This window comes from Exophiala dermatitidis, assembly GCF_000230625.1.
Source record: "Exophiala dermatitidis NIH/UT8656 unplaced genomic scaffold supercont1.4, whole genome shotgun sequence".
Lineage (NCBI taxonomy): Eukaryota > Fungi > Ascomycota > Eurotiomycetes > Chaetothyriales > Herpotrichiellaceae > Exophiala > Exophiala dermatitidis.
The window spans coordinates 934,345-955,047 of record NW_008751649.1 but is presented as its reverse complement, the minus strand read 5'-3'; the positions used below and the strand labels follow the sequence as shown (position 1 = coordinate 955,047).

At 52.8% G+C, this 20,703-nt stretch overlaps 6 protein-coding genes across 6 annotated transcripts; 4 read left to right on the top strand and 2 right to left on the bottom strand.

Moving 5' to 3' along the window:
- Positions 1–3: 3 nt before the first annotated feature.
- HMPREF1120_04667 (uncharacterized protein) lies at positions 4–5,267 on the top strand. Its single transcript, XM_009158804.1, has one exon. It carries the CDS (start codon positions 1,294–1,296, stop codon positions 4,924–4,926), a length of 3,633 nt encoding a protein of 1,210 aa, XP_009157052.1. The 5' UTR covers positions 4–1,293; the 3' UTR covers positions 4,927–5,267.
- On the bottom strand, positions 4,956–9,098 carry HMPREF1120_04666 (uncharacterized protein). The gene is made up of 5 exons (XM_009158803.1): positions 9,041–9,098; positions 7,086–8,970; positions 6,886–7,015; positions 6,459–6,830; positions 4,956–6,410 (listed from the first exon to the last, which is right to left on the bottom strand). Exons 2-5 carry the CDS (start codon positions 7,517–7,519, stop codon positions 5,478–5,480), a joined length of 1,869 nt encoding a protein of 622 aa, XP_009157051.1. The 5' UTR covers positions 7,520–8,970; positions 9,041–9,098; the 3' UTR covers positions 4,956–5,477.
- A 71-nt stretch (positions 9,099–9,169) lies between these two features.
- HMPREF1120_04664 (uncharacterized protein) lies at positions 9,170–12,642 on the bottom strand. The gene has a single exon (XM_009158801.1). It carries the CDS (start codon positions 9,965–9,967, stop codon positions 9,401–9,403), a length of 567 nt encoding a protein of 188 aa, XP_009157049.1. The 5' UTR covers positions 9,968–12,642; the 3' UTR covers positions 9,170–9,400.
- HMPREF1120_04665 (60S ribosomal protein L2) lies at positions 11,167–12,056 on the top strand (the record flags this gene model as incomplete). Its single annotated transcript, XM_009158802.1, has 3 exons — positions 11,167–11,215; positions 11,291–11,782; positions 11,833–12,056. 3 exons carry the CDS (start codon positions 11,167–11,169, stop codon positions 12,054–12,056), a joined length of 765 nt encoding a protein of 254 aa, XP_009157050.1.
- A 486-nt stretch (positions 12,643–13,128) lies between the features above and the next one.
- On the top strand, positions 13,129–14,548 carry HMPREF1120_04663 (endophilin-A; the record flags this gene model as incomplete). Its single annotated transcript, XM_009158800.1, has 4 exons — positions 13,129–13,255; positions 13,321–13,488; positions 13,539–13,935; positions 13,987–14,548. 4 exons carry the CDS (start codon positions 13,129–13,131, stop codon positions 14,546–14,548), a joined length of 1,254 nt encoding a protein of 417 aa, XP_009157048.1.
- A 985-nt stretch (positions 14,549–15,533) lies between these two features.
- HMPREF1120_04662 (adenosinetriphosphatase) lies at positions 15,534–19,979 on the top strand (the record flags this gene model as incomplete). The annotated part of the gene is made up of 3 exons (XM_009158799.1): positions 15,534–15,626; positions 15,711–19,688; positions 19,752–19,979. 3 exons carry the CDS (start codon positions 15,534–15,536, stop codon positions 19,977–19,979), a joined length of 4,299 nt encoding a protein of 1,432 aa, XP_009157047.1.
- Between the last annotated feature and the right edge of the window lie 724 nt (positions 19,980–20,703).

Below are 20,703 nucleotides of genomic sequence, written 5' to 3'. Positions count from 1 at the left end.
ATGCCATCTTAGCAACGAGCGTCAACGCTGATCGAGGAGTAGGTAGTACAGGAAGTATAAATCGCCGCTGTGGCGTGGTTCGGCAATCGCCCGTTCGTGGGGACAGTCCGGATGGCGTTGGGTGGCAGAAGGAGAGATCGAGATGGCTTCCGCAACAGCTCTCGCCAATCGCACACTCGAACGGGGACTGAGGTTTGGACGGCCTGGGCTTCAATTGCAGTGCTTTGCGAGCCCAACTGCCATTGTCTCAGCATCATCCACGGCTGTGCCGATCGGCGGAATCCCTGCGTAGATACCTAAGTACCTAGCAGGAGCAGTTTGCAAGCCAGCCCAGAGCAGGGTTTCGTGGCCAGTTGGGATGATGCCTGGAGGAGAGAATCCGGTCGGATTCCCAGGAGCCAATCCTAGTCCATCGCAGTCCATCATAGTCCATCGTAGCCAGTTGTCAAGCGGCCAACTGCTGGGGACCGGAGACTTCGCCCGCTGCCATCCTTGCCATCAAGAGGTGCCACTCCCGGCAGACGTCGGTCCGCCAAAAAACGACGAATTGCAGTAAACGAATCGACTGAGCAGAAAATACGAAGGCTTCTAGCGGAAGAACAAGACGGGCGGGCATTGCATCTCCGCTTCGAGGGCGTTACGTACATCCCGACCTGAGGTGTACTTCACCCACCGAACACCAGTCCAACTTGTAACTACGCAGCGCTGGCAATGCAGTGCATTGGCAACTCGCAATTGATACGCAACTCCATCTCCTTTTCCTATCTCTTCTGACTCGTGTGTCGCCCATCCCGCAGCTCAGCTTGTGTATGTCCATCCTCTCCCACCAGCCGGCGCTCTCTGTCACACCTGTCAAGCCTCTACCACCTCGCCGGCGTCCTATCGTCTTTCTGCCCTGCCCGTGGTCACTCCAATATATTGTCCCCCCAGGCACCACCAAGTTCCAGACCCGGAGCACAGATTCCGAGACCATTCCGCCCACAATTCCGTTCTTTGTAAAACGGCCCAAGTCGAGTCGCAGGCAAGACTATTCTGGTTTCCTACAGTCGGACATGATTGTAGCTGGTTGAGACAAACACGCAACGAAACAAAAGTCGGGGAACAATGCCGGGTGGTTCTGCGATTGCCGTGTGCTAATGCACATGAGGACATAATCACTATCAAAGACACATGAGGAACCCGTTTGAATAAATCCGGTCAAAGGTTCAGAAATAGCTGTGTTGTGCAGAATACTTCAAGTTGGGGCCGTGGGAGGCTATTGAAATCAATCGCGCCCTCGTGTCAGATGTCAATATGGCCGACAAACGCCGCAGGAAAAGCCTGAGCATCTTCCGCCAGAAGGTTGAAGCCATGCCGCCCATACAAATACCTACAAGCCCATCAGGGAAACGATCAAGCGACTCTCATCTTCCCAGTCCCATTTCGTCGGAACAGCCCAGCCCCAAGGCTCGTCCTAAAACATTACAGAAGTCTAGCCGGGGTTCTGTGTTCGGGTCGCTTCGGTCTCTACATTCCCTTGAGGAAGATGAGAAGGCCGCTCTCACCAGATCGGATTCCAAAGCCTCGTCTCTGCACGAAGACGGCGACATGAACATCCGCGGCCTCTTGGGCGACCAGGTCCTACAGTATGGCGAAGTGCAAGCGGCAGGCACCAACGTTTTCAGGAAGCGGACTCAATTCATGGTTCTGACCGAGTCGCATCTCATCCGATTCAGGAGCCAGTCCAAGGCGGTGGAAATGTTTCCCACCATTCCCACTGGCATGGGCAAAGGTCACAATGCTCGCACTTCCTCAGTGAGCTCGTATTCAGAGCTCCAGATGACCGCCTATTCAGATATCACGTCCGGCATCCCTCTCGATCAAGTCATTGCCGTGTACATCATCGACGATGGTCGGCCATTCGTCGGAGTGGAAGTGGCTTACTTGGATGAACGGACCCGACGGGCTTCTACCATGCAGTTGCAATTGAGCGACTTTCGCGAAGCTCACCTGTGGACCCATGCGATCCGAACGGCTGCCGCCGAGGCAAGGACTCTTCTTTCTCAACAAATCCCCGACCCGGTCTTGGAACACCTTGCTCGGGTTGTCGAACGGGAGAGAGATTACGACCCGGATCATTTCCACGTCTTCAAGGCTGTACAGCGGTCCGTCAACCGATCTGTGGGGAGGGCTTCCAACGAAGACTTGACCAGGCTGGGCTCGGCGGTTTGCTATCTGGTCATCGGGCTTCACAAGGTCCATTTGATTCCGCTGTACCGACAATCGACGCGCTCGTCGAGCGCCTCGCTGAGCGAGGCCGAGGCCATTACGTCTTTCGCCATTGTGACCCTGAGTTCGATAAGAGTGCACGCCGACGAAGATGCCTTCCAGCTTCTGTTCAAGCCACCTACAGGGAAACCGTACGCTGCTCAGCTAGCCTCTTATGCCGCGGGAGAGATTGCCGTATGGCTGCGGTTCGCATCGGAATATCTGCGACCGGAGTGGCTTAGAGAGCCCTTTGTCTTTGATGTCCCGGAGGAGCTGGAGGACCGGATGAATCCTCCCACCTTCCCCACGGAGGACCACGATTGCTTCGATCGAACATTAATCGCATATTGTGCTGGGTATGAAGTGAATACTTCGCGCATCTGCTATTCTGTGGATTACCAGTGCGAAGACGCTCCTTGCTTCATATTGCTGTCTTCCTCAACCGGAACGCCCTATTCGGCCCTGGAACTTCTAGCTGTGTTTCGCGCCCTCCGTTATAACGAATCATTCACGTCCATATCGTTCGCGCGCATCGATCTCAGTCCTCTACGGCATTTGTACGATACATTTGGCGCGGACTTTGACAGCCTCTTCACCCGTTCCGGAAACCCAACCAACATACCTGGCCACCAGGACTTGCCGGTTTTGGGTCAAGAAATCCGCGCATTGGCCCTGAAGAGTCGTCGACTGCGCCGACTGGACTTTTCATACACTCTCCCTCAGCGAGCGTTGGCGGAGAACGAACAGCCTCTGGACTGCGGGATTCTCGAGGCACTCGTGCCATTGTGCAAAAAATCCCTGACCAATGTCGACTGGATTGTGCTTACGGGCCTGCGACTGGCCGAGTCGGACCTGAATTATCTGGTCGACGCTGCTTCCGAGCGGAAATGTCACCTGCGAGCGCTCGAGATCGGCGAGTCCGGTCTGTCGGTGCACGACATTGACGTGCTTCTGTCAGCTCTGGCCGTGCAAGAAAGTACGGTGGAGGTGATTGACATATCGGGTGCGCAGGGGCGGTTCAGTCCCGAACTGTTCCAACGGGTGATTGGCGCCTTTTCCCGGATTCGGCGGTTGAACTTGACGCGGGTGCAGAAAACGGCCGGGCCGGAACCCTTGGTGGCACCCGACGCCTTGTTCGCCTGGAGGTTGGAATCGCTTCATCTGTCGCAGACGACGCTGAACGAGCAAACGGTCGACTCGATCGCGACGTACCTGGCCAGCCCGAAATCGGACATTTTGCGCGAGATCCACGTGAATCAATGTGGTCTGACGGGCCGGGACCTGGCGACCTTTTTCCAATCCATGGCGCGCGACAACGGACAACCAAGAGTGATGCACGTCAGTGCCAACGAGAATCGATTGAAATCCGGCAATGGAGTCTTGTTCAAGACGCTCGCGCAAGGTTACGGCCCCACGTCATTGAGTATGCGCATGATGGACTTTGACAAGGAAAGCCACTTCCGCGAACTGATCAAGGCCTTGACGCTCAACACCAGCTTGAGGAGTTTGGACATCTCAGGCGCCTCGTTGCCCTACGACGCGAGTGTCGAAACGTGCGAAGCCCTCAAGGACATGTTCGCCACGAACCAGACGCTCGAAGAGCTTGATATCAGTGGCGAACACGCCCATTTGGACGCCACCCGGTTCGGCATCGGACTCAATATAGCGTTGCGGGGGCTGGAGAACAATAAGACCTTGAGATTATTACGGATCGAGTACCAGGGTCTCGGGATGCAAGGGGCCAACACGCTGGCGGAGGTTCTCGAGAAGAATGATACCCTGTTGGAAATCCATTGCGACCATAACGATATTAACTTGCAGAGTTTTACGACCTTGGTCGATGCCCTGGAAAAGAATTTCTCGCTCCTCTATATGCCCAATATGGACCATGACCGCGCAAAATCGTTGGAGAAGGTCCAGCGAGAGTTTGAAACTATGGACCAGATACCAACGAGTGGTAACAGTCCCAAACCCGGTCATCACAGCAAGAACGGCGGTGCCACGATCAAAAAGACTTTGACTAGTGCGTTGACGGGGAAAGTCCATCGTCACAATCACAGTATCAACAACAACAACAGCAACATCAACAACAGTCACGGTCATGGTCTCGGTCATGGGCTTGGGCTGGGGCTCACGTCGTCGCACCACAATCACCATCACCACCACCACCGTCATTCCTATGGTCATAAACATCGCCACAGCAGTTCCATGTCGTCGACCGCGTCATTTACGGAACAGGAAATGTCCGCGGCCATCCGCACCCTCGACGATAAATGGAACGTCCAGGTCGCGCGGATGGAAAAATATCTCTTCCGCAACTATTGTTTGTCGCAGGGCGTTCCCTGGCAAGATGAGGATTTGGCGGCCTCTGTCCCTTTCCCTCCTGGGGCTGCCGCCGTGGCCACGCCACCAATGGATGGAAACGGACAAGGAGCAGGTCCTGGTGCTGGACCGGGTGCAGGACTTGGACTACAAGCACCTGTTCTCGGCTCTCCCATTGATACTGGAGATTCCATGGCCCAGCTGTTGCAGCATGTCCAGCTGGACGATATCACCCCGACCCTGGAGAATCCGGGGGCCGGCGCCGGCGCCGCCGTGGATTACCTTGATGAAAAGCTGTACGGCAGAGAAAATCATGGCCATGGCCGAAACAGCGTCTTTCAAATGCCTGAAGATTGAGGCAGGACACAAAAAAGGGGTGAGCAAAAGGGAAACGAAATACAAAGGCCTGATCGCTACATGACTGCATAGCTCCCCTTCTGTCTTGTCTGTTTCTGACATAGCAGGGCAGGCCGTGCCAGGGAGGGGGAGAGCAGGGTCCGAAAGCCACATACTATCGAGATATGAAGCGCAATGAAACTGCAGTACACTACAATGCAAAATACGTGGATCAACTGTTTTCAGTAGCCTGGAATGTTTGCTGTTTGTAAATCGTTTCTGTATTGTCCTCTCCCCAAAGGCGTTTTAACAACATTGAGGAGATATACATCCATATCGACTCTATCGGATGTTCGTTCGTTCGCTCGTTCGTTCGCACTGCCAACAGCGCAAGGGACTGGAGATTGTAGAGATTGTCCAGACCACCATAGTGTTGTCCAAAAATTCGTCGGATCAAGGCAGTCTTCACAGGTATCACACCATCTTCGCCATCATCGACCTTGACAGTTGGATGATCCCTGATCTCCCTTGTTGCTCCAATAATGAGCATGCCGATTCTGATGGAGCCTCGTTCAGCTTGTGTCCATGGACTGCACAGGAGCTTCTTTTGACACCGGTGGCGGCGGCGGCGGCGGGTGTAACGTGGTAGTGTTTGTTTCCTGACCTTGTTGTCCGTTGGTGGGTGCTGCCACTCCATTGCTCAGCTCCGTTTGAGGTGGATCGATGGGTTTAGCCTCGTCCGCCACAGCGGTACTGCTATCAATGTTGATTGACGCTTTTGATTCCGGTTCTTTGATGGCCTTTCCGGCTTCTGCCAGTCCATTTGCAGGACTTGACACGGTCCCGTTCGTATCAGGTTGAGCTGAAGATGTTTGCTGCTGGTTCTCTCGAAGTTGCTCCTTACCCTTGCGGTACCGCAGCTGCACAACCAGACTCTCTTGGGTATTGTCATCCTCTTCTACTTCATCCGGTTCCAGTCCATCGTCACTCATTCCTTCATCGTCATCATCCTCGTCCGGCTCATCTTCGTTTCCACTCCACTCTTTTCCAGAAGATTGAGCTTCGTCGCTTTCCGAGTCTGTGCCATCGGTGTACGTCTCTCTTGTCACCTTGACCGGTCTTCCTGATCTTGACGTTCTCATGCCTCGTCCATTGGGCGCGGTGGCAGGCATGTCTTCGCTGGTCTCGGTGAGATGATCATCTCCGGTAGTCTTCTCCAATTCTTTGCGCTGGTCTACAAGCATGCTCTCTCCATAGATCCCTCCATGTCTTGACTTGACCTGTCTGCCACTGGCAGTCACGGTAGGTCCTACATCCCCAGGAGTAGAAAAGCCAGAATTCCGCAAGGAGCGTCGGCTTGAGAGTCCATCGGAACCATCCTCATCATCCGAGAAGGTGTACTTCATCCTCTTGCCCCGGGTCCGCCCCTCGTAAAGCGAGAATCCTGGCTCGGGTCGGCGGAAGGCGGCTTTACGGGCCAGGCGATAGTCGCGCCGTTTGCGTTTCTGCAGTCATGTTAGAAGTACTCGTGGACCATTGCACAGTTCACAAACCTCTTCCCCGGCCTCAAATCTAGGGATTGCCGACCGCAACTTGTCCGCGTTCAACTTGGAATTGGACGTATGCTCTTCGCTGAACTTGTCTGCCAGTGCCCTGACTTCGTCAATTGTTCCTGCGACGCTGAACCAGGTATTGGTCTTTGCAGTTTTCCCGTCGTTCTCTCTGTAAATCCGGAAATGGGAGTCTTCCAGTCCTTCAATAAGCCAATATTTTCGCCGATATTGGTCCGTGAACCAGGGCTGAACACTGCGTGGCTGATTTCGATCATCGTCGCGTCGTGTTTGCTTGTATGATTCTTTGATGAGTCCTTGCACGACTTCTGATGCATTCAAGGACCACAACACCAAGGCTTTTAGTAGGGTCAACTGGCGGACATATATCGTCAGTATCGCGTCTAACACCGCGGCATATATTGCATACCCGTTCTTCTGCCGTCATGTTGTTGAAGTTCTTCCCACCGTGTAGGGGATTGACCCCGTTCCATGCCTTAGGCCACTGGTGCTGGTTCGCAGAGACTGCGTCCTCAAGAGCCCTGCCATAGTGTCCTCGTCTGTGCCAAAAGTTAGACCTCCCAATTGGCGTCGCGTTTGAAATCACCGGAGTATAGGTTTGAGACTGACTCGACATCCTTCTTTCTGTTTAGCACCAGGCCTAGCAATGCGCACAATAGTCGTTCAACTTGTTCGTCAGGTAATTCGCCCGAAACGCCTCTTTCAATGTCTTGCGGTCCATAATGTGGCAGGGACTTGGGGAACGCGTCGTGAAATCTGCTCCGAAACATAACAATAAAGGCAATGGCATCATTGTCCGCCAGCGTGTACTCGTGAGGAGGCGAAGGGGCGCGTTTAGGAGGCTCTGGAGAGGGTTCTTTGGGCGCAGGTTTGAAATAACGATCCAATCCAGTAGGTTTCGTCATTCGTTGCACCATTTCTTCATCCTCGGATGATGGTGCTGACGACAACGAGGAAGAGTCTGAGTCGTCCATGATGATGTGTCGCGACGGCTGGCAAGAGCTACAGCCTGATCGTGGTTGTGGTCGCGGTCGCGGTCGCATTGATGTGGTAGAAGCGAGGAAGGAGCGCGGTGGAATTAAGTTGGGCGGGCACGATGCGAGGGTGGAAATTCACAAGTCCAAGTCCAATCGGTCGAGCGAGCAGCCAGCGGAACAACTCAGCTTGATTACTACTCGCTCTAGCAGTGAATATCAAGCTAAACGCCGATCTTAGCGCGCAATATATAATTATACGATCCGTCTGGTACAGCATATAGATTCAATTGAGGGCTCTGAGCAGTATATGGGATTGCTGTTCACTGCCAACTATCACTGCACAGGGTAGTGATCGAACAATGTATCATAGGGGCCACAGCCCTTGGGAGCCCTCAGGTTGATACTTCATCCTTCTGTTGAAGTATGCTCGAGTCCGAGGTCGGGTTTTGAGTGGCCGCATTTGCCAAGCGTGGCCCCCTTTCCAGTGGCACCCCGTCAATTGGCCCTGAGTTTGTCCAGGACTGTTCCCCCTCTCACACACGTGCATTGACATCGCACAAGGCGTGTATTTAACCTGCAAGGGTTTTGCTCGACTGTCGTTCTCCGTGCATATTCAGTCCATCGGCTGGAGGCTGGCAGTTGAGTCCTTTTGCACGAAGCAGGCTCGCTCACGACGAGTGCTTGCGCAGGAGAGAATTTCAAAGATCCGGAGCCCGCCTGTCGTATCGCTGTTGCAACTGACCCAGCTTGCTTTGCTCAGATGGAACGATATGAAGGCCAGCACACACATTTCCGTAGCAGATTTCAAGGACATTGCCCTTGGCTAGTGCAGTAAATTTCAGGTCCTTGGGGGCAAGATATTTCATTGTACCTATAATAAGCTCGAAGGCACCCTGTATATCCTGTATATGCAAGGAGACCGATGCGTGTACATGAAAGAAGTCATGTTGAGCACAGATGCCCGTATTCGCAAGGTCTGCTGGCGCAGGCTCTGCTGCTCACGTCGGATCCTGAGTGACTTGCGGTAATCCAGAATATTTGCCTTGAAAAAAGAGCCATTATACATGCGGTGTCGACTTACCGGTCAGTGGACGTTGATCTATCCTTTAGGATGCACAAACGGAAGCAGATCTTGACACTGGCCGGGGGCCATCAGTAGCCTTCAACTCAGTGCCCTTCAGAACGTCATGTACCAACTCGTGTACAAGGATGTAATATAGAAGTAGATGTGAATTGGAAGAGAGGTGCAGACACTTTACCTTACTGGATTGCTTGTTGTCCAGTGGTTGGCATCAAGGGTGTGGCGCACAGTCATGACGCACGGTGCCGGGCAGCAACGAGAGAGGGGCCAGTTACACGCCGCCTCAGCTGTAATCCCTCGATTCTCTGAGAAGGTAGAGTGGCGCAGCGAATGCCATACGGAGGCGACGCCGGTGGTTGAAGGGCTGGAAGTTGAAGTAGAACTGCCAACTTAAAGTTGAACTGATGAAGCTCAGGGAAGCGGAATACTCGGTAACCTGAAAAGGTTAGGCGGCTCGCTCGTTTCTCCAATTGTGACGCCGTCTTTAACTACAATGTATGCCTTACTCATTCCGGCCGCATTTCGGAGCACCGCTGCGTCATCGGCCGGCAAGCCTCCCCATGGTCATGGACTCGGACAGCACGAACATTCGAACATTAGCAGTATTCAAGGTGAGAACTGGTGCTGCAAAATGACGGGGTATTGATCAGTTCGATTAGAAGAGACTGTAGATGACGGTAGAAAAGTTCTTTGATCACAGGCCGGATGCGCGACAGTCCGCAATTCTCGCAAGGCTTGCACTAGATATTTTGAGAAGGAACGAATATAATTGCAGCCCTCCTGCATTGTCTGGCGGTCACTATCGTGACCGAACTGAGTGGTATCAATAGACAAAGTATCAAACTGTGAAATGGCATCCTGAAAGTTTACCAGCCGCCGCCGCCGCGGCCACCGCCTCCATGATGACCACCTCCTCTACCACCGTCAAATCCTCCGCGGCCTCCACCAAAGTCGCCGCCTCCGAAACCACCACCACCACCACGCCCTCCACCAAAGTCTCCTCCCCCGAAGCCACCACCGCGGCCTCCTCCAAAGTCACCGCCTCCATAACCACCACCGCGGCCTCCGCCAAAGTCGCCACCACCGCCATGATGGCCACCAAAGCCACCTTCATTTCCGCCTCCAATACCACCTCGACCACCCTCAAAACCTCCACGACCTGATTCGAAACCGCCCTGCTGATGATGGCCTATTCCTTGGCCCTGGCCTCCGTAGCCTTGGTTATAACCACCGCCATACTGGCCTTGAGATGGCCCGCCAAAGCCTTGACCGGGCTGGCCCTGACCTGGCTGGCCATAGCCCTGCTGGCCATGGCCTTGTTGTTGGTGCCCACCGGTGAGCTTCTGCTCAACCTTGTGCTCGAGCTTTTCGAGTAAACTTTGCTTTTTGGGTGGTTTGTCGTGATGTGAGAATAGTCCTCGGTCTGACTCCATGATTGTGCCTTTCAACTGCGATGAATATAGAGTTCAAAATTGTTTCTTACTGTGGTGTTCGTTGTTAGATTGAAGGAACTGACCATGCCTATGTGTGGGCAGATAGGAGATATCTTATGTAGCGTCATACGAGTACATTGTACACTTGACGTGTTCGAGGGCCGCGCGTACACTGGTTGGTGAGTATCCACCACTTCGTCACTAGCGACTCCAAGAGGACGCTTGACGTATCTTGGTAGACAAGAGGCTTCCAACTTTTGACTCTGAATATTTACTTCACTGGTGAACAACGTTAAGCCGGTGCATATCCCACTTAACGCCCATAAGGAGTCAAAAAGACATTGGAACTGGCAGAGTAAGTGGAGAGCTGAGCCCCGACTGAGCTCCGTACGCTAGTACCGACACTCACTCCGCGTGGGAGACAAATGTATATTAGCTCTCATCATTGCACTTCTTACCTTGCAACTTGTGCAGATTTCGAATACAGCCAGTGGCTGCATCCGACTGCATCAATATTGCAGAGGGATCATTGCACTTAAGGTGTGGATATGATAGCGTGGTTCTGGACATTGAATGTGCATTGAGTTTCAAGATATGTGGCAGCCTGATATGACCACCTGCACTTCATCAAACAGGGCACTTGGTGCAGGCCCCCAAGGACCACGTCTTTAGCCTGAGTGTCCAATATTGGCAGCATTGTTGATTGTAACGATGGCCGGTCGCTTAAAAGCAGTGTGTGAGCTGGAGTTTCTAATGAGTACACGCATATAGTGTCGCCGTGCCCCTCTAGCTTACACGTTGAAAGTGAAAGGTAAGAAGACACTTTTCTTCAAAGCTAGATGAGATGAAAGGCACAACTTAAACTCACACTGTAAGGGAGTGCACGACTCTACTACTGTACAGTAAGGTACCTTGTGTACATGTAGAAAAACCACCATATGTGCTAAAGCGGCTGCCGTAATTTCATGCCAGTGCTGAAAGGTCCGCCGAGCAAGGCAGCTGCAGGAATTGGGTCACGTGAATTCGACGCCAAGATTTCTGGCCAACTATCACACTTTCGGACATTGGCTGCGCACAGAAGGCAGGACCTCCAATTTTCTTCGATCTTGTCTTGATCCTCGTCGTCGCCAACATCAACATCTGCCAGGTAAACCACCCGCCAACGGTACCAATCCATCCTTTACTCACGTTGTTGCAGGATGGGTCGTGTCATCAGAAATCAGAGAAAGGGCCGAGGCTCCATCTTCAGTATGTCCAACCTCCAGTAGCGGCCTAACGTTGGCGACAATCATCCCTCAGAGTTGTGCTGATATTTTCCCATAGCTGCCCATACCCGGCTCAACAAGGCACCGGCCAAGTTCAGAACTCTCGACTATGGCGAGCGACATGGATACCTTCGCGGCACGGTCACCGACATCATCCACGACCCAGGCCGTGGTGCCCCTCTGGCACTCGTGAAGTTCCGAGACCCGTACGCCTACAAACACCGAACCGAGACGATGATTGCTGTGGAAGGAATGTACACTGGCCAGTTCATCTACGCTGGAAAGAACGCCAACTTGTCTGTGGGCAACATCCTGCCTCTGGGTCAAGTTCCTGAGGGTACCGTGGTCGCGAACGTCGAAGAGAAGACCGGTGATCGAGGCGCGCTGGGACGAACATCCGGCAACTATGTTACTGTCATCGGACACAACCCCGACGAGGGCAAGACCCGAGTCAAGCTTCCCAGTGGTGCGAAGAAGGTTGTCCTCAGCACCGCCCGAGGAATGATTGGTATTGTTGCAGGTGGTGGTCGTACTGACAAGCCCATGCTGAGTATGTTCGACGGCCCCAAAATTGAGAAACAGTGCTAACAATCTTTACAGAGGCGTCTCGTGCTAAGCATAAGTTTGCCGTCAAGCGCAACTCCTGGCCCAAGACTCGTGGTGTGGCAATGAACCCTGTCGACCATCCTCACGGTGGTGGTAACCATCAACATATTGGTAAAGCTTCTACGATCTCCAGATACGCTGCTCAAGGTCAAAAGGCTGGTCTCATTGCTGCCAGACGGACTGGTCTGCTCCGTGGTACCCAGAAGACGAAGGATTAAGTCTGAGTTGTGCATTGGGTGTCCAAAACGGTGTGATTGTGTAACGACTTCCTTCGGCTTAGCATTCGGGGAAGTTTTCAGATACCAGGCAATGGGAAGCCGACAGTTGCAGTTCCAATTCAAAAGCCTCAGTCGCTACAACCAAATGTCCTCCGACAGCAGCGAGTAACAACCGTTTGGTTGGGTGGAATTGCCGGTAATCCCTAAGATAATGCAGCCAAATGCTTGCAGTCCAAACTTGAAGTCCAATGTTGCAAAAATCATGCCTTATGCTCTGATGCTATCAGTAGCCGTCGATCAAATATGCGGGTAATCTCGTCTTAGAATAGACAGCCAATGCGTGTGCCGCCATCTGCGGCGGCAGAGGTGTTTTGCCACGTCGTCCGCACCAAATCGGTGCTACAAGGAGTGCGGGAGAGTTGCGACAGGGAGGCTGCTTATGGACAGGTGATGGGTAGTAGTCCACCACAGAAGCTGCCAGATTAGTGTCAGTTAAGATGTGCAGAGCCAGCCACTGGCCGAATCTAGCGGCTGGTAAGCGGTTTGGCGGCGCTGCTTGTTTCAGAGATGGCTGCCAGGCCCAGCCATTGACACCCATAAAAAGTTGAGTTTGAAGTCAGGGGCATGCGGTGTAAGGGACTGGCAGTGGTTCCTGCTGCGTTCTTCCAGGGTCACGGCCGGAACACCAACTTTGCCGGCGTTGCGCGTCACCACCATCGCCATTGCCAGCTTTGAGTGATCAGATTCACGCCCGGGTCTTTGTTTGCGCTTCGTTCTGTGGCATTCAAGTTGCCTTCCTTTCGTTCGCCGCTGGTCAACATCTCAAGTGCAGCGCAGACACTCGTTTTACGACCTATCCTGCCACTGCGCGGCCGAGTTCTCTTTTGTCGCCTCAGCTCACCCTTGCCGCATTTCAAGTGACGAGTGCGCAGTCTCACTGATCCCGGTCGCTCCGCCGCGCGCCAGGAAACAAAGCATACCCACCATTCCACGTATCTCTATATCTGCAATTATTCTCTTCACCGGCGCTTTCTCAGCATAGGAGGCTACAAGCCAGGCTGCGCTTTACAACATGAATGTCAACAAGAAACTCGACCGCTTCAAGCAATGGGCGGGCGAACGCATGGGTGGGGAGGTCAAGACCAACGTGTCGGACGACTTCAAAGCCCTGGAGGTCGAGATGGGTTTGAGACAAGAAGGTGGGAGTTGGCCCCTGCCATGCGTAGCACTTCACCTGACAGCAGAACTAACTCCATCTCCATAGGTCTTGAAAAGATGCAGAGGTCCATGACTGCCTACGTCAAAGCCATCTCCAAGCGATCCGAGATGGAAGGCAAGGAGAAGACACTACCCATCGCCTATATGGGAGGCACCATGATTTCTCATGGAGATGATTTTGAGCCTGATTCTGAGTTCGGACAATGCCTTAATAGTGCGTCCTGCTTGCGTAGGACAACCGTTCACCAGCTAACCTTCGAGCAGTGTTTGGCCGGACGCAGGAGAGATTGGCTCGAGCTCAGGAGGCGTATATTGCCAGTGCCACCTCCAGCTGGTTGGAGTCCCTCGAACGATCTCTGGTGCAAATGAAAGAATACCAAGCGGCGAGGAAGAGGCTCGAGACGAGGCGGCTCGCATACGACACATCGCTCGCAAAGATGCAGAAGGCCAAAAAGGAAGACTTCCGGGTTGAAGAAGAACTACGCAACCAAAAGGCCAAATACGAAGAGTCCGCCGACGATGTCTATAGGAGAATGGAGGATATCCGTGATGCGGACCCGGAGAGTGTTGCAGATCTTGGTGCCTTCCTGGACGCCGAACTCGAATACCATGACAAGTGCAGAGAAGCGCTCTTGCAGTTGAAAGCCGAATGGCCGGCCAGGTATGATACGACCATAAATCAAAGACCCAGCCAACTCACAGTTTTGAACAGATCACAGCCACAATATCGAGGAGGCCGACCTACTCCACGTTCAAGATCAAACACCGTTCGTTCTTATACGCAGCATATTGAGCCCGTGGAGGAAACACCAGCGGTCGAAGTCCGGCCAGCAATCCGGTCCAGTCGCACACAGCCCGCTCGGTATGCGGAAAATTCAATGGCTGACTACTCTCCTGGTGTATCTCCCCGACCAAACTTTGCCAGGTCGAGCACAATAGACAGCCCAGCATATTCGAGCAGAGAGTTGTCTCCTGGGACCAGACCTCTGATGGCTCGAGTACCTAGCGATTCTCTGATGATTCGTACGGCTCGATCGCAACTCCGCAACGTTGAGGAGCATGATGTCTTCGCCGACGACTCTGCATCATACACTAACAGCAGTCCTGACCATGGTTACGCCGAACAGTCTGTCTCTCCAGCGACTTCACAAGGAAGCAATTCCTTTCCACCGTCAACGGGGAGAAAGAGTTCTGCACCACCCCCGCCGCCCCCCTCGCGTGCTAAAAAGCCACCTCCACCTCCAGTCCCGGCAAAGAGAACCGTCCTTACCTGAATTTAGTTGGATATGTATCACTCTGCCATGACTGGACGACATTGGCGTTGGATGGCTACCATTGAGACTTATCCCACGTTGCATAAGAATGTCAGAAAAGCAAGGCTATCGGAGCAGTTGGGATCCTTGAATTGTATATTGTTTCTCTAGAATGGCGACCTAAGTTAACAGGTATCGTCTTATGGCCGGGGGAATGAATGTTCTTTGTTGCACTGCAAGTGAGATTACGGTGTACTACTACTACTGTGTACACGGTAGACCTCGTACACAGTACAACGGTAGTACCTAATAGTACCTATGCAAGTTGCCAAAGACCCACATGCGTGTGTTGACAGGAGGCACTATCAACATTACACTATCTCTGTAGTGCCAATAAGCGTACCCGCTAGTCCTACTGAAAAGGGTTGCAAGCGCGATAGCGTTCGGCACAGTTGCCTGTTTGCATCCGCGGTGGCTACGGGTCAAACACGTGACCACAGGGCGGCGAAAAGGCCAAGTAACTGTTGAACTGCCAGAAACTGCGGACTGCACTCGACTGCTACTACGAAGTACTTGCTCGCTAGTCGCAGCAGCAAAGTGCAGCGGTCTTCAGATTTCGGTGTCACATCCTCCTTTGCGAAGGGCCCCTCCAATCGCGAAAATCATCATTCAACGCGTCGCATTCATCTCCTTCCATCTCAACCGAGTAGTGGCCTCCAGCAGAACCACCTGACGAGTGTCTCAGCGTACCCTAGGCGACTCTTCGTCCTCTCTTTACCGCATCCCACCTCGAACGCCCCAGCCTCAGCCGGATCACGACCAGTCTTCACCCGAACTTTATCGCCAAGTACACCCAACGCGACGAGGCTGCCTCCCTCCCTACCCAACCGGGGTGATAGACCACTTAGAGACTCAGCTTGGAGGTGTCATGCATATGATTTATTGAATAGCCCAACAAACACTGCCTGGAGCTGGGGATTTTTACACCCGCGACTGACCAGTCGCCATGGCTTCAGTCCAGCCCGCGCCCGCGGTGCAGTCCACCATGCCACCGCTGCCACCTAACCTCTCCCCTTCACAGGTCCAAGAGGTTTACCAAGTAAGGCCTCTTCCCAAACCGCCTTCGCCCCAAACACAGACAATTTGTTTGTCACTCCTTATACCCCTACTAACCGTGTCACAGAAATTCCAGCGCATGAAGGCCCAAAATGTCCCCGAGACAGACCCAGAGTACATCAAAGCCCATCGCTTCCTTACCGCTGTTCAGCAACAACAGAATTTTCGAAAGTTGGCTGCAATGCAGCAGGCTCAGAAGCAGCAACAACAAGCCCAACAACAGGCGGCGCAGCAGCAACAGCACCAACCGCAAGGTCAACAGGTGAATGGAAATTCAAATAGCGCCGCGACCAATGGGTCTGGGAACGCGCAAACAGATGCCCCAGGCGCTGCTGTCAATGGTGCCGCCTCATCGGCTCCCAGCGCACCGAATACGACGGCCAGCGCGCAAGGCCCGGCAGCGCAAGCGCAACGTGCAGTGGCGCAAGCCAATGCAAGTTTTACGCCAGAACAGCTGAATATGTTGAGGACGCAGATATACGCATTCAAGATGTTGTCCAAGAACCTCGTGCTACCGACCAAACTGCAGCAGCAACTGTTTCCTTCCATGAAGCAGCAAACGGCTACAGCTTCTGATACCACCAGTGCGGATACTGCCAAAGGGCCCGAGAGTGTTAAGGAACCGAAAGCAGGCGTTGCCGGCGACCAGCTTGCGCAAGCAAAGTCATTCTTCGACACTTACCAATCGCCATATGACCTTTTGGGCAAAGCAATAAGCTATGCAGACCATAGCCAGCGCTCTAAACGGCTGAGGATCCCCAGTCTCTTACCGCCGGGCATCGACCTAGAACAACTCCGGGAAGAGCAGGAACGTCTTGTTTATAACCGTGTTCAGGCTCGGAAGAACGAGCTCGCTTCCATCCCAGCAAACCTCGGATCATGGGACAGCAGCAAATCAACTGAACCTGAGATTGATGACACATTGAAGATCAAGGCGTTGATTGAGTTCAAAAAGTTGTCTTTGCTCCGCAAGCAACGCGAGTTCCGGCGCGAGATTCAGCAAGACCTCTATCACTACGATAATCTCGCCATGACAGCCAACAGATCGCTCCATCGGAGAATGAAGAAGCAATCTCTGCGCGAGGCCCGTATTACCGAGAAGCTCGAAAAGCAGCAACGCGATGCAAGAGAAAATAAGGAGAAGACGCGGCAATCCAACCATTTGCAGTCGATCATAGCTCATGGTCATGAACTCCGCAACAACGCAGTTAGCCAGCGCGCTCGGGTCCAGAAACTGGGACGATTGATGGTAACACACCATCAGCATATGGAACGCGAAGAGCAGAAGCGTATCGAGCGCACAGCCAAACAGCGTTTGCAAGCCCTCAAGGCCAACGATGAAGAGACCTACTTGAAGCTTCTCGGACAAGCCAAGGATTCGCGTATCACGCACCTCCTCAAGCAGACCGACGGCTTCTTGAAACAGCTTGCTGCATCTGTCAGAGAGCAACAACGGAATGCCGCCGAGAAGTGGGGTAATGAAGACAAATATCTGGATGAGCAAGACGAAGACGAAGAAGACGACGACGATGAGGAAGGACAAGGCAAGGTTGATTACTATGCTGTCGCTCATCGTATCAAGGAAGAGGTCAACGAACAGCCTTCAATCCTGGTTGGCGGTACCTTGAAGGAATACCAATTGAAGGGTCTGCAATGGATGATTTCTCTCTTCAACAACAACCTCAATGGTATATTGGCCGACGAAATGGGGTTGGGCAAAACCATCCAGACCATCAGTTTGATCACGTATCTTATCGAAAAGAAACGTCAAAATGGCCCCTTTTTGGTCATTGTGCCTCTGAGCACGCTCACCAATTGGAACCTGGAATTCGAGAAATGGGCACCGTCAGTCAGTCGAATAGTATACAAAGGGCCGCCCAATACCAGGAAGCAGCAACAGATGAGGATTCGACAGGGCAACTTCCAAGTGCTTCTGACAACCTACGAGTACATCATCAAAGATCGGCCGGTTTTGAGTAAAATCAAATGGGTGCATACTATCGTCGATGAAGGTCATCGTTTGAAGAACGCGGAGTCGAAGCTGAGCAGCACCATCACACAATACTACACGACACGCTACCGACTCATCTTGACTGGAACACCTTTGCAGAACAACCTTCCCGAACTGTGGGCGTTGCTGAATTTCGTGCTGCCCACAATCTTCAAGTCGGTCAAGTCGTTTGACGAGTGGTTCAACACTCCTTTTGCCAATACGGGTGGCCAGGATAAGATGGAACTGACTGAAGAAGAACAGCTCTTGGTCATCCGTCGTCTCCACAAGGTGCTCCGACCTTTCTTGCTCCGTCGTCTCAAGAAAGACGTCGAGAAGGATCTTCCTGACAAACAGGAACGTGTCGTTAAATGCCGGTTTTCTGCTCTCCAAGCTAAGCTGTACATGCAATTAATGACGCATAACAAACTGGCGGTCACGGACGGCAAGGGTGGCAAGACCAGCATGCGCGGTCTCAGCAATATGCTCATGCAGTTGAGGAAATTGTGCAACCATCCCTATGTCTTTGAACCCGTTGAAGACCAAATGAATCCCGGGAGAGGGACCAATGACTCCATTTGGCGAACAGCTGGCAAGTTCGAGCTCCTCGACAGGATTCTGCCCAAGTTCCGTGCCACTGGCCATCGTGTCCTGATGTTCTTCCAAATGACTCAGATCATGAACATTATGGAGGACTTCTTGCGGCTTCGTGGAATTCAATATCTCCGTCTCGATGGTGGCACCAAGGCTGAGGATCGTTCAGAATTACTTCGTGTCTTCAACGAACCTGGATCTCCTTACTTCTGTTTCCTGCTCTCGACTCGTGCGGGTGGGTTAGGTCTGAACTTGCAGACCGCCGACACAGTCATCATCTACGATTCAGATTGGAATCCTCACCAGGATTTGCAGGCGCAAGATCGTGCTCACCGGATTGGACAAAAGAATGAAGTCCGAATCCTGCGTCTTATCAGCTCCAACTCGGTGGAAGAAAAGATCTTGGAGCGCGCCCAGTTCAAGCTTGACATGGACGGCAAGGTCATCCAAGCTGGTAAATTCGACAACAAGTCGACCAACGAAGAACGAGACGCGTTCTTAAAGACCTTGCTGGAGTCAGCGGAGGCGGCCGAACAAGCTGGCGACCAAGAAGAAATGGATGACGACGATCTGAATGAGATCATGGCTCGGAATGAAGCAGAATTGGTGTTGTTCAAACAAATGGACAAGGAGCGAGCCGAGACCGACATATATGGACCTGGGCGTCCACTTCCTCGCTTGATGGGAGAAAGTGAACTTCCTGAGATCTACATGGCCGAGGACAATCCGGTTCAGGAGCCTGAGGAAGAGTACACGGGCCGTGGTGCCCGTGTCAAGACTCAAGTCAAGTATGATGATGGTCTGACGGAAGAACAGTGGCTAGCAGCCGTGGATGATTCTGACGACTCTATAACCGAGGCAGCGAAGCGCAAGGCTGCCCGGATTGACAAGAGAAGAACGAACAAAGCCAAGCGAGAACGTGAAGCCGCCGGTGTGGCTTCTTCACCTGAAAAGAGCGAAAGCTCGGAAGAAGAGCCCCCTCCGAAGAAGAAAGGCCCGCGGAAGTCAGCCGGTCAGAAGCGTAAGGGCGACGACATTGAGGAGGAGACGCCTGCATCGAAGCGGAAGCGTGGAAAACAACCGAACAAGGCGGCCGACCCGCTAACGCCCCACGAACGAAGCGCCTTGCAAAAAGCATTGAAGGCTGTGTTTGAATCAATCAAAGCCTTGGAAGTCCCGGATTCAGACCCCGAAGACCAATCTGAAGAAGAAAGCGATGATGAGCCGCCGACACGACTGGTCATTGGGCCGTTCCTGGAACTCCCACCGAGAAAGTTGTACCCCGATTACTACAACTTCATCCAGGAGCCTATTGCCATGGACATGATTGAAAAACGTATCAACAATCACCAATACACGAGCTTGAATGATCTTAGCAGAGACATTGCTCTGTTGGCAAGGAACGCTAAGACGTACAATGAAGACGGCAGTATGCTTTACAATGATGCAATTGCAATCGAGGTGAGTCTGACCTCCAACTGACTTGTTTCTTTTTGAATGCAAGCCTTACTGACGTGAATCTAGAACCACTGTAATGAAATGATCGCGAAACAAATATCTGAGCATCCCAATCTCGCGCAGATAGGGGGAAGAAATGCTCAAGACGGCGAGTCCACCGCAGCAGCATCGAGTGCTGGCACGCCTCGCGGTTCTGCCGCCCCTACAGGGGGAACGAAGCTGAGATTGACGTTGGGCGGAAATGGATTCGCTACGAATGGAACTACGAGCGGAGCGGCCAGCGGCACTGAATGATGTACCATTGTACAATACGACTATAAAACAACGTGAAGGTGGAAGCAGACAGCTCAGGCGGTGCTATTGTGGTCGGGTTGCGAGGCGTTCAAAGTTGGTCTGGCATGCAACCAGCATGGTGGTGACAGGGGGGTCAAATGGTTACAGAGCAAGGGGGAAGAGAGATCAAGCTCCTATCGCTCTATTTGAGGGAGAAATCACCGTGAAACCGGTTGAGATACACGGGTATTAGATGCTCGAGCTCGTCCCGCAAAACTTGAGGATGTTTGAACCGCGTCGCAAACCATAATACTTGACAGTCTTGTCCCGTCCCATCCAGAGCGCCAGCCAGCATCCCACGTTGTAGCAAGAGCCTTATTAGTATCACAGATGTCTGTCTCGCAATTGCTGAGGGAAGCCTCGTGGTGGACGGGGAATGAGGAATGGTTGCGATAGCAGTAGTAGCGATATATACTCTGTACATGCTGGCGAATTATGGATCCTTGAAGCAGTTCAATCAATCAATACGTTTTGTGCCTGGTGTCAAACTGTCACAAATGAGGCGGCGCCAGAATCGACCGAAGACGACACGCAGCCTGCGCCCGGCCCTGAATCCGATCAAAGTCGACCGTCACCGCCGTCAACCGTTCAGTTGCAAAAGTCAAAAGGGTCCGCGGTCAGTTCTTTAGTCGTGTGTCCACGCAATCATTCTGCCGTTGCATCCTCCTGCTCCTGAGCTGCAGCC

Bases quoted from the DNA above. Each gene is read 5' to 3' on its own strand.
- HMPREF1120_04667 (XM_009158804.1), top strand. From the start codon at position 1,294: ATGGCCGACAAACGCCGCAGGAAAAGCCTGAGCATCTTCCGCCAGAAG.
- HMPREF1120_04666 (XM_009158803.1), bottom strand. From the start codon at position 7,519: ATGCGACCGCGACCGCGACCACAACCACGATCAGGCTGTAGCTCTTGC. The intron at 7,016-7,085 runs GTCAGTCTCAAA...CTTTTGGCACAG, and splicing joins AACAGAAAGAAGGATGTCGA to ACGAGGACACTATGGCAGGG. The intron at 6,831-6,885 runs GTATGCAATATA...TATGTCCGCCAG, and splicing joins ACATGACGGCAGAAGAACGG to TTGACCCTACTAAAAGCCTT.
- HMPREF1120_04664 (XM_009158801.1), bottom strand. From the start codon at position 9,967: ATGGAGTCAGACCGAGGACTATTCTCACATCACGACAAACCACCCAAA.